General features: G+C 46.0%; 1 protein-coding gene across 3 annotated transcripts in view; it reads right to left on the reverse strand.

Moving 5' to 3' along the window:
• Nucleotides 1–12,950, reverse strand: part of ABCC5 (ATP binding cassette subfamily C member 5) — a 174,009-nt gene that overhangs the window by 3,223 nt on the left and 157,836 nt on the right. For all 3 annotated transcript variants that reach the window (XM_027587198.2, XM_027587196.2, XM_027587197.1), the window contains 3 exons: nt 3,123–3,201; nt 1,997–2,110; nt 1,234–1,398 (listed from right to left, as the gene is read on the reverse strand). In XM_027587198.2, the coding sequence (XP_027442999.1) occupies nt 1,234–1,398; nt 1,997–2,110; nt 3,123–3,201 (358 nt within the window). The remainder of the gene's footprint in view (nt 1–1,233; nt 1,399–1,996; nt 2,111–3,122; nt 3,202–12,950) is intronic.

Genomic DNA, 12,950 nt, shown 5'->3' on the forward strand with positions numbered 1-12,950 from the left:
TTGGGAGACTGTATGTAAAGCCCTTAGCGCGGTGCCTGCCGTACAGTAAGCATTCAACAGAAGTGGCTATTATGGGGGCCATTATTATTCATCACACAAGTTCCACATTGCAACTGGCTTGTTATTTCTGCCAAACCACTAATTTCCTGCCATCCCAGGCACACACAAAGGAGCTATCTGTCCAACACAAATTTACTTAGCATTTTAAGTGACATACTTAACATCTACCATGCGCAAAGAATGTAGCATGGAGCCCTGCCAGGGACCCAAAGATGAATAAGGCATGGCCCCTGCCCTTAGAGAGTTTACAGTCTAATAGGGGTGGGAGGGCATTAGCCAGTTACCATCAGAGGAGGCAGAAGAGCCACAAGAGAGGTACAGGCGGCAGAGGCCATTAGGGCATGTAAGCTGTGTCTTTCAGAGGGACAAGCAGGCTGCAGGAGGACAGACGTGCGGATGTGACAGAGGGAACAAAAGGGAAAGGCACTGGAGGTACATGGCACTGAGTGAGGAAAGACACAGAGGAGAACCAGTTTAGGGGCTGAAAGACTGTTTGTAGCCACCGGCACCTGCAAGGAACGAGTGAGAAATGAAGGCGGCCAGGCTGGGCCAGATTGTGGGAAAGTTGGGAACAGCAGTATAAGAAGTCTGGCACCACTACATGATTGCAAAAAGCAGACTTGAGGTAGCTGGTCTCAACACACCTTGGGCAATTCCTGTGTACGTGAGTTAATTAGTAAGTACAGGAGCTCTCTGACGTAAGTTAAAGTGTCATTTTTTTTTTTTAAAGATTCTATTTATTTATTCGAGAGAGAGAGAGAGAGAGTGCACAAGCAGGTGGAGTAGCAGGAAGAAGGAGAGGGAGAAGCAGGCTCCCCGTTGAGCAGGGAGCCCGATGCGGGGCCCGATCCCAGGACCCTGGCATCATGACTTGAGCCGAAGGCAGTTGCTTAACCAACTGAGCCACCCAGGCACCCCTCAAAGTGTCATTTTTACAGGCAACAAAAAAGCAGGTACTAAAGCAAAATGAGAACCAGCAAGAGTGCCCCTACTCAATCTCTGGCTTGGGAGGGCTGTGTCCCTCCCAGCGGCAGCCAGATTAGAGTTGCTAAGGCTGCTTATCTGAAAGCTAAGAATCGCACTAAGATGGAAATCAGCCCAATCCTGCCAGGGGCCAGTTTTCCGCCCAGACGAGGCCACATGCCAAGCCATGCTCCCTCAGGGGCTCAGTACCTGTCCCTGGGCCAGCACCATAATCCTATCAGAGCCTAGGACTGTATGTAGGCGATGGGCAATTGTCAGCATGGTGCAGTCAGCAAATGCTTCTCGGATGGTCTCTTGGATTAGTAGGTCTGTCTCCGTGTCCATGGCAGCTGTGGCTTCATCTAGAATCAAAATCTGACACAAAAGAGAGGAGAGAGAGAGATCCAACCATTTCCCTCAGCATTTTTCTTAATCTAGGTTTCGCTAAAATGTATTTCATTATTTAAATTTTACACCATAATCTGTTTTTCCTAAGTAGGTACACACCTATGTAAAAGGACCATTTTGCTTAGAACAGATACAACTTCAAACCCATGTGTTTGCCTGCATTTCCACACATAAAAAGATATGCATCTAATACTGATGTAACGAAACACTTGCCCCTACTTGCTCTGTGACCCTGAGCATGAACAGTAATCTTTCTGGATCTTCTTCTTCCAGTTACAAAATAAGGGGACTGGATTTGATGGCCTGGAGGTCTCTAAGTCCATGGTTTCCAACAGTACTACAACTACTCGCTGGCCAGAAACAAAAGTCACCCTTGGAAATTAAAGGCTCAGGAGGTCTGAAGGCTCAGAAACACCTGTATGCCCAGACGGTATCAAGGTGAATTTAGAAACATCTGTGCGCATGCTCCTAAAAAGCTTCGGTGGGCTTGGAGCCAGGAATGCCTTTGGACCTCATGCTGGGAAAGGCTGTAACCCCTTCCCTGCCACTCCACAAACCAACTTACCTTACAGTGACGGAGCAAGGCTCTTGCTATGCACAGGAGCTGCCGTTCCCCCACCGAGAAGTTATCCCCATTCTCCATCACTTCAGATTCAAGTTTCAGAGGTAGCTGAGCAATCTAGAAAGAAAGGAAGCAGAGACTAGAAGAGTCAAAAAGTAAATTTTGAAAAAAAAAAACAAAAAACAAACTGAACTAAATTTTATCCAAAGTCCAGTGGCAAAAATAAGCTATTCTGAAACAGATGCAACAATTACTAGCCAAGAATCTGGCTCATCTAGAAAGAAGGTACAGGGGTGATGATCATGTGTACTAGGACCCTTATTTTCTAGGACATTCCATGTTTCAAATACACTATTCTGTTAGCCTCATACCATTAAAAGGTCTTAGAAATTCCAGTATTTTCATATCCCCAAATCCTGTCAGATTGTGGCCCTAATTTTTGGTTCTGAAAATATGGTCATGCCACAGGAGATGGGGAAAGTGAGATCATGCTTTCTGATTTCCAAGGCTATAAGATACACGGTTGTCAAACCTGCCTTTATAATAAGCTAGGAGCCTATCCTTCAAATGAAATGGTGTGAGGAAGCCCAATATCACAGTGATAAAGGCAGAGCGGACCTAGCTGAATGAGGGCAGGGGATCCTGAGCTTGACTCGGCTCAGGGGCATGAGAGATCCTCCTCCCGGTCAGAGGTATCAGTCTGTTGGTCGTGGCCTCGGGAGAGTGCGTGCTGAGTTACCCTAAGAGGTCAATGACCCCATATGCATGCTGCATGCTTTCTGCAGACTCGATTCATATCCAGATGCTGCGAAAGCATGTTATACCATTACGATGAATAAAGTAGAAATTAATTTAAAAGCATTCTGGAATTCTGTTTGTCATTAACATCTTGCTTAATCAATGGACAGGAAAAGGGCAATATGACCATGGTTGAGGGATATCAACTTCTATGCCCTTTCTGAAATGCCTGGGAAGTCTTATCTAAAGTGATCCTACACAGATATCCTGGAAGTAAATGGACAGACCAGGCTGGACAGAGGCAGCCAGAGCAGGCTGGGGAGTGACCACAGCATCATTACGTTTCCACTCTTGAAATTCCAGCAAAGCCCTTCCTCAGGGCTTTACTTACACATTCTTTCATGTGTGTCCTTTCTAGGGCATCCCAGATCTGGTCTTCAGTGTACTGGTTGAAGGGATCCAAATTTGACCTAGAGAGAGGCACAGGGGGAATTTCTCAGTGATCCAACATGTAAGTGACCATATTGCAAAGGCTGTCTGTGGTAAACGTTTAAACAGGCATGGGAAAAGGAGGGATCAAACTCCTCAAGAGCACAGATGCCTCGCTCCCCAACCAGCCTTAGGTAGCAGTTAGAAATGCTGGAGCCTGCCCGTCACAGGAATGTATCTGAGAACAGGCTGGGCCTCTCCATCTTCTTTATAACACTTTATTATAATGTCTATTATTTTTATTATGTAAATAATACAGGTTACAGAAAAATTAACAAATACAGATATGTGAAACATAAAACAAACCAACGATGTTTTAATCACCTCTAATCAGACCCTCGGAAGCAAGCACTGTTAGCATTTTGGCATATGCATGTCGAAACACATCTCTCTGTGTGTACAATCTTAGAAAAACAGCCTCTTTCTTCCTGACGCACTAGGGTGAGAGCCTGTCAGTGAGCGAGGACTCGAGGGTGGGTGGCTCAGCAGAGGAGAAAGGAGAGCGTGAAGAGCAACTCAAGAGGAAGGAATTTACTGGTACAGAAAACCAGTTTGGGGACTCTCCTTGCTCACTGTACCAATAGCAGCTGTCTCGAGAACATCAAGGAGGATACCAAAGGAATAGGACTAGACATTTCCGGAAACGTTAAAGACAGGGGAAACAGCTCTTTGTCAAGGAGGATGAAGGTGGAGAGGTGGTGGTAGAATGGATAACTGGTGGAAAGTGGGAGGTTACATTAATTTTGGGGTGTCTTATCTCCATCTAAACATGACATTTACAGGTCCAATAACCTGAAAGGTATGAGGTGTAACTTTGCTCATAAACTTTACTTCATATATGGGAAACAGGAAGTCTTTGGGAGAACTTTAGCTCTATGTCTCATTTGTCTCTGTGTTTGGGGTTACTAACTCCAGGCATGCAAATGCAAGCAAGACATTATCCCAGAACTCCACCAAGCACAGGCTGGTACCTGCCTCGCTCATCCATGTGGGCCACCTCTGGACTCTCCAGGGAGACTCTAACTGGCTCTGCTTTCTTGTGCTCCTTGCCCTTTGCACATGGAATATGTGCACCCCTCCCCACCCTTTGGCTTGAGAGACACTGGCAAAAGCAAGGGCTCTGGGGTCAGACTTGCTGATTCCTACACAGCTTCTATCTATTACAACTGTGTGGCCCTGACCAAGTTAGCCTAACTTCTCTATGCCGCAGTGCCCTCATGGGTAAGACAGGGGTCAGAAAGCACCTCCTCAAAAGGTTGTGACGGCTGCATTTCACGTGTAGAAAGTATTTAGAGCAGCCCCCACTGCATGGTTAGCCCTGTGCATGCAGGGGCCACGATTATGACGGTGTCATTATTGTCACTGCTGTTACTCCTTGACTAGGGTTCCTTCCTGTCCTTCAGGTGACAACTTAGATGCAGAAAGTGTCTCCTGACCCTTCAAGCCTGACTTAGGTGTCCCCATGCTCACCCTCTCTCTGGCACTTGTCCCTCTGTTCATTTGTCTCTGCCCCCATTGGATCAGGATCCTTGTCTGGATCTTCTTGACTGTTGAATCCCATGTACACTGTCTAATATTTGTCGGAAGAATAAAAGAACATATAGCCTTCCTTGACTTCCTAATAAGAGGCATCAGTATGTGACAATTTAAGGATTTTCTGTCAGGACAGAGGCAAAGAACAGTGTGGTGGAGGGAGCATGTGCACACGTAGATCCAGGCAGACTGGGTTCAAATCCTCACTCTGCTTCTTATCGTCTGCATGACCTTGGGCAAACCACTCCTCCGTCTCCTCCTCTATAAAATGGGGATATAGTGACATGACTCAGTAGGTTGCTGTAAACATTAGAGACAGTACATACAGTGCCTGGAACAGAGCAAACATTTACTTAGTGGCAACTGTTAAATTCCCAAGATACATATGGACACGTTACCTGCCTGGTTCCAGTGCTTGGTGGTTTTCTGATTTATATTCAATGCACTTTCCAGGTGGACACAATAATCCCAGGATCCTGAATACCAGGCTCAGAAAGAGTTCTGATAAAGTCCTATCTGTGCACAGTATGGATGGGGAAGACCCATCTTCTATAGGCATACCATCTAATATCTCCATAGTCCTATCTCTTAAACAAGAAGGTGGTCCAATTTGCTGATAATCTAAACTGTGAAATGGCAGACTATGGGCTAAGTCTAAGGAGAAGTGCACGTGTTTCTAGTCACAGAGAAGCCCCTGACCCTCCCTAACACTCCAGAGTCTGCACACACATCTGGGTTAATGAGATCAGCATTTATTGTTCTGTCGGTTTTTTTTTTTTTTAAGATTTTAGTTATTTATTTGACAGAGAGAGACACAAGTGAGAGAGGGAACATAAGCAGGGGAGTGGGAGAGGGAGAAGCAGGCTTCCTACGGAGCAGGGAGCCCGATGCGGGGCTCGATCCCAGGACCCTGGGATCATGACCTGAGCTGAAGGCAGACGCTTAATGACTGAGCCACCCAGGCGCTCCTTTTTTAAATATTTTACTTTGAGTGTGAGAAAGAAAGCACGAGTCGGGGGAAGGGGAGGGTCAGAGGGGAGGGAGAAGCAGACACCCGCTGAGCAGGGAGCCCAATGCAGGGCTTGATCCCAAGACCCTGGGATCATGACCTGAGCCAAAGGCAGATGCTTAACTGACCGAGCCAGCCAGGAGCCCCTATTGTTCTGGGGGGTTTTTTTGCTGCCTCTTAGGAGAATCTTCTACACTTACACACCACCAGGTTAGGGACCAACTGAAACCCATGTTCATTATCCCAAGTCTGAAGATAAGAGATTAATCACACTCTTGCCTGGTTCAACAATGACCGAATGCTGGGAATTCCCATTGGGCAAAGTTAGCAAGACAATCCTCCCCATCCAGACTTTGCACAGATAGGACTTTATCTAGGTGGCAATGCTAGAGTTTTCACAATATTCTCTCTCCTACTTGTGTGGTCTCATACGGACCTTCTCATGTTTTATAGCAGAATTTTTGACCTTTTTGAACTGTAAACTTCAGCACTCTTCTAAAAAAAATCACTTTATTTATTAACTTACCATTATTATTATTTTACCTTTTTGTTTTGTTTTGTTTTTAACAAGTTCCTCAGAGCTCTTTACAAGAGCCTTTTGGAAGTCCTTATCAAACCTAGAAAGAAGGGCACTCCACACATGGGAAATCATGACTGGTTACAAATAGGGGTCATGTTCTACTTTGCCTGGTTTCCTGCTCATAACTCCCACCACGGTCTACCTGCAGCCAAGCCACAAGACTCCATGCTGAAGAATCACCTTTGCCCTTTATGGGGAATCAACTCTGACCTTAGGCTGTAAGAACTGCAGTCAGAAGGAATATGTGCTTTAAGTGCTGGGCTGCTCTAGATCTGCATTCTGCTCTGACTATAGTTCCCATTTAGAGCTTCTGGTCCCTCTTCTTGAGCTTGAACTGCCTCCTGGCAATCCAGTTCCAGTAATTCAATTCCTGTTGTGCTTCCATGTACCCAAGTTCCCATCTTGACAGCCTGCTCAGGCTCCCAAGGTTTGGGGCCCCACCTTGCTCTGGTTCTACTCCTGAGCTCCCTGGTTATAAACATCTGTCTTTTTTGGTCTCTGAATGCTGCTCATTCTCCACTGCTGAGGTGTATTTGCCTGTGGAAAATCCATGTTATGGAAGGCTGGAATTTTCAGTCCCAGTAACTTGATAAATTGCCACGTATGGTTTGACATTTCGCTTTCTGGATTTCTAGTTTAGCCCATCGCCTACTGCTTCAATCTGCCCCTTTACCTCTTCCTGGCAGGACTGTTTAATTGTAGGTTCCAGATTTTACCACTCATTCAGATTCCTCCTACCTCTGCTGAATTGAGTCCTTTGCACAGAGGAAGACTTCAATAAATATACGCTCCAGACTGAAGGAGTCTATAATGCTGGTTTCCAGGCTAGGAACATGTGGAACGTGTGGACCATTCTCCTAGACTTAGTCTAGGAAATGTTCTTTAAAACTATACAGTGATGCCTACTGTTATGGGTTGAAGCGTGTCCTCCCCAAAAAGATATGTTGAAATCCTAGCACCCCGTATCCAAGAATGTAATCCTATTTGGAAACAGGGTCATTGCAGGTGTAATTAGTTAAAATGAGGTCATTCCGGAGTAGTGGAGTACAGTGGGCCCTTAATCCAATATGACTGGTGTCCTTGTAAGAGAGGGTCACGTGAAGGCAGAGACATAAAGGGAGAAGGCCATGTGACGCTGGAGGCAGAGATTGGAATGATGCACCTATAAGCCGAGGAGCACCCAAGATCGCTGGCAAACCACTAGAAGGTAGAAGAGGCAAGGGAAGGATCCACCCCTCTAGGTCCCAGAGGGAGCCTGATCCTGCTGACACCTTTCAGACTTCTAGCCTCCACAGCTGTGGGAGAATAAGTTCCTGTTGTTTTAAGCCACTCAGTTTGTGGCACTTCGTTGTGACCTCCCTAGGGGACGAATACACCTAGGCAGCCCATCACAGACCCCTTATCAGACGCACAGTACGCACGTAAGTGTGCAGCCGCCTGCTCACTGAGGAAGCTGCCCCGTCAGATTCTCTGTGGGTGAAGACTCAGCAGACACGTGGGCAGGCCTGACCCTAGGCCCTCCCACCAGCTGAACGAGCCTCCAAAAACTAGACAATGGCTTCCAGATGTATAAGGAATATTCACATACACCAGGAGGTGGTGTACCTACACATTAAGGCACACCAAACTGATCTCAACAGGGAGCTCAATCAGGAATAGAAGAAAATACACCCTCATTAGAGAAGCCAGATGGCCCTGAGTCTGATCCACAAACAGAAGTGAAAGCAAAGTTACACATCCCTCACATCAGAAGTTTTGGCTGGGTGGATGGATAGAGAAAGAAGGCATCGGAACAGGAAGGCACCTATTTTTAGTAGTCAGAACTCCTGGGGTCCTAATGTTGCCAGAAGTGCATTTTCACCTTTGGTCCTTCGTATTTATTTTTGGCAGTATCCTAAGTTTGCCTCCTGGCCACGGCTAAAAGAGGCCGAGAATCTCTGCGAGAGCGTGAAAGTGTACAGGAGTGCCTCCCTGACCCGTGAGAAGACACTGCTGCACCACACTGTCCCGCCATCACGGTGGGCACCTCCCGCGCGGCCTCGCAGCAGGAGACCGGGGAGCACAGACCTCCTGCTATCTGGGGGCTAAAGGACAGCTCTGACCAGTTATTCAGAAATATGGACCGGTTTTGGTCTTCAGTTGCTAAGCATCAAATCGGGTAGAAGAAAGGCTAGAGGTGGGGAAAGGGACACAGGGAAAGCAAAATAACTGAGAAAGACTCAAGAGAGCAGCAGAGAGTGTGTGACTTTTTTTTTTCCCCTTTTTTTCCCCAAGATGAGGGAGGCCTGTGCAAATCTGGAAGCAGATGAGGAGATTGTGAAGCTGCTGGAAAAAGAAAGGTAACTAAAAGTCAAGACCCCCGGGGAAGCAGGCTTAACTCTGATTGTTGGAAAGGCGGAATACCTCCCAAGGTTGCGCGGTGGAGAGTGGCTGTCGTGAGAATTCCAGGAGGCGACAGAGCGAGTGTGGCGTGTAAGAGCTCCCACAGCCAGGGTTCAAATGCCTCTCTCTGGGCAAATTTTCTCACCTCTCTGGGTTTCTGTTTCTTCATCTACAAAATCGGTATAATAACTGTTCCTATTTCCTGGGGTTTTGAGTATCTGACGAATTAATACAATTAAAATGCTTAGGATACACATAGTAAGTTCTCAATAAGCTTAGCGACTTCCATTATTGTTGTTCTTTAGAGCAGCAGTGTCTGGCACAGAATGACCTTTTCCCATTTTTTTTAAGATAATTTTTTAAAAAGATTTTTTATTTTTTATTTGACAGAGCGAGAGAGAGAGAGCACAAGCAGGGGGAGTGGCAGGCAGAGGGAGAGGGAGAAGCAGACTCCCTGCTGAGCAGGGAGCCCAATGCGGGGACTCGATTCCAGGACCCTGAGATCATGACCGGAGCCGAAGGCAGTCGCTTAACTGTCTGAGCCACCCAGGCGCCCCTAAAGATAATATTTTTAAGAGCCAGTTTAGGTTCACAGCAAAACTGAGAGGAAAGTAAAGATTTCCCATCTATCTTGCCCAGAATGACTTAGCAAACGTTGGATAACACCTAGTATTCTTGATGTAGTTATTCTAGACTCACAGTACTTTCTGATATTGAAACCAAGAAGCTTTTGGGAAATTCCAAGTTCCACAGAAACAAAGACTATCAAAAAAAAAAAAAAGCAAGAAAGTGAGAGAGAAAGAAAGAAAGAGGAAAGGGGACCCCCTTCAACAACAGAATAATTCAGAGACAAAGATAAGACCTTGAGATTCTAAGAAAGAAGCTGCTTCAAAGTTAGAACAGCTTCCATTCGCTCTAGAGGGCTAATTGCTTCTGTCTGAATAAACCAAAGCAGAATGGGTCAGTTGTGCTCAGTCATTTTTGCCGTGATTTTGAGTTGGGGACCAGAAATATTCCTCAAAAGTAAAAAAGTGTAATGGGCAGACTGAAAAGGAGTGAGGGCATGTGAATAGGAAGAAAGGAGAACACTGCCTCTTGCCGACGAATGGCCACCAAGCAGAGATGCTCCAGGGGATGAGAAGATGCCCCGTCCCCACAAGCAGACTGAGACTCACAGACAGACTATAGAGTGACAGCTGAGGACGATTAGTCTTACTGAGAGGCCAGTTAGCCACCAGCCAAGCTGAGCTATAGACTGTCCCCAAGGATGGAATGCACTCTAGCAGGGCAGAGGGGAGGGATCTCAGGAGGCACAGGGTCCTCTGTGGAAAGGAAAGGAAGGTACTACCAAGGCCATGAAAGAGGGAAGGTCGGCAAAACTGTTTCGGGTCGGGATGAGAAGAAACCTCTTATCTCTGAGCCAGCTATCAGGGCAAAAGGCACAGAAAGGGGCTAGCCGCAGAAACACAGGCCCTACCGCCGGATAAGGGAGGGCTGGATGCAGTTATTGGAATGGACAGAGAGTCTGGCTAATCTAGGGAGCAGTATGGCCCCAAACGATCTGGTCTGTGATTTATGTTGTATTTGTATGAGAACAATTCAGACATTTTTATCTCATCACCTTAAGTTTTACTTGATTTTGGTTTTACCTTGCTTTCACTCTGAGAGTTCCTTATGATTTTTTTCTAAAGATTTATTTATTTATTAGCGAGCGAGAGAGAGAAAATGAGTGGGAGGGGCAGAGGCAGAGGGAGAGAGAATTCCAAGCAGACTCTGCGCTGAGTGCACAGCCTGATGTGGGGCTCGATCCCACGACCCTGAGATCACAACCTGAGCAGAAACCAAGAGTCAGACACTCAACTGACTGTGCCACCCAGGCGCCCCGAGAGTTCCTTATGTTTTAACTGCGTGTTGGTATCTCAAGAAGATGTGTCCACCCTCACTGCTGGCTAACGGCAGTAAAGATCGTTTCCACGTTCTGGGTCTCCAGGAGACCTCTGAGAAACAGCCGATCTATCCTGCCCTTGCCTTGGGAAACTCATTATAGGCTTTCTAATTTTCTAAGAAAAGCAAAAGAACACCAAAGCTGAATGTTCTTTGGGATTTGTATGAGACCTGAGAGGACAAAAGGAAGAAGACAGCAGGTCTGGGATTTAATTTATCCTCAGGCTCTACTCCTGACTTAAAAAGCCAAATTTACTGCTGGCAGAACATGAAACTTGTACGATTTCCTAAATTTGTACAGCTCACCACCCAAATAGCACTCTGAGCTCAATAACAAAAAACTCAGGGCAGCAGAACACCAATTACAAGCTTGTCCATCAAGCAGCATCATGTCGCTAGAGCCGGTAACAAATGGCCCCAACTCCCAGGGAAGCTGCACTTCCACGAGGTTCTACAAACAGCAGCTGCACAGGCCAGCAGGTCAATTCTTAACCCTTAATTCTAGTACATGTGCTGCCCAAACAAGCCCTTAACCACTCACTCTAGCAGCCCCTGATTCACAGCCACAAACGAAGTGCTGTAAAATTTACAAATGGAAGAGTGAGGCTTCCTGGTGGCAATGTATTTAAGAGAGTCAAGTTTCACACACCCTGTTTCTTAATTCTTTTCCAAATGATGATGGAAAAATGGTTCTTTTGTCCTGAGCTAAAAATTATAAGGCCAACTATATTCTCAAAGGCATTCTTGTGGCATCTAAAAATAGGGATTTATGGGAGGGAAGAGCAGATCTGGCAACACCTCTTGATTTCTTAATTTTAGACCTGAGTCTTCGAAAAATTCTAATTCTCTTCTGACATTTGTTTGACCTTATTATCTCAGGACCCAAAGAGAATGACGGAGCATCATCGACAGATCCAATCTATGCTGCCCAAATTCATTAGTGTTTAGAGAAAATGCCAAAATAAATACACCCAAGAGTGTGGGTAGGTGAGAATTCATTCTACCTACCAAACCTCCTTGCATCAATGAGTTCAGGTGCCATTTCCAAAGAAAGGGAGGGGACCTAATTTTAAAGACAAGTCCATGGTTATTTGAAATTAAGTTGGTACCAATTTTTTTGAAGACTGCTAAAAATTAAAGAATTTAATTTCATTAAAAAAAGTCCAATCTAGGTCAGCTATATAGTTAAAGCTATTTTTAGTTCAAAGAAGAAGCAACATGAGGGGGAGATGAACCGTGAGAGACGATGGACTCTGAAAAACAAACTGAGGGTTCTAGAGGGGAGGAGGGTAGGGGGATGGGTTAGCCTGGTGATGGGTATTAAAGAGGGCACGTTCTGCGTGGAGCACTGGGTGTTATGCACAAACAATGAATCATGGAACACTACATCAAAAACTAATGATGTAATATATGATGATTAACATAACAATAAAAAGATAAAAAAAAAAGAAGAAGCAACTTGAACAGACATGGACAGGAATTACAGAAACCCATTGTTCCAAGGAGGCAAATGCTTAAGGCAGATGCTAAGGGTGACGGTAGGATAAGGTATAGGGAAAGTCAATGGGATTAAATATATTTCCTTCTTAGTTACTATTTTAACAGGGCAAGAGGAGGAATTTTAGGGGCACCTGGGTGGCTCAGTTGGTTAGGCGTCTGCTCAGGTCATGATCCCAGGGTCCTGGGATCGAGCCCCACATCGGGCTCCCTGCTCAGCGGGGAGTCAGCTTCTCCCTCTCCCTCTGCCCCTCCCCACCGCCTTGTGTTCTCTCTCTCTCTCAAATAAATAAGTTAAGTTTAAAAAAAAAAAAAGAAAAAAAGGAGGAAATTTATCTTAGGCATCCCGGCAGATTTCAGAGAGAGAGAGAGAGAGGCACCATTCCAGAGTCAAAATCAAAGGTGGGGGAAGATACTGGAAAATGGAAACACCTGAGTGATAACAAGGTCTGAAAACCACCATGAGAACGGCAAGTTGGAGCGCACGTAGGACAGATGACAATACAGAGTGGGAGAAGGATGATGGGATGAGGCTGACGGGCTGCTACTGTTCACGGCTCACTACGTGCCAGGCTCCGTGCGTGCATAATTTGTATGAACTTAATCAATCTCCACGGTGACAGCCCTTAATAATATCCCCACCTTACAGGTGAGGTAATGAGCTCAGGCGTGGGCAGGTAACTTGCCTGAAGTCACGGAGCAGAGATCTGAGCCCAGATCTCTCTGACTTCTTCAGCACGTGCTGCAGGGCCCTCAGCCCCCGTTTTGTGGAGCTGCCCCTTACT

The sequence above is a fragment of the Zalophus californianus genome, chromosome 1 (assembly GCF_009762305.2).
Source record: "Zalophus californianus isolate mZalCal1 chromosome 1, mZalCal1.pri.v2, whole genome shotgun sequence".
Classification (NCBI taxonomy): domain Eukaryota; kingdom Metazoa; phylum Chordata; class Mammalia; order Carnivora; family Otariidae; genus Zalophus; species Zalophus californianus.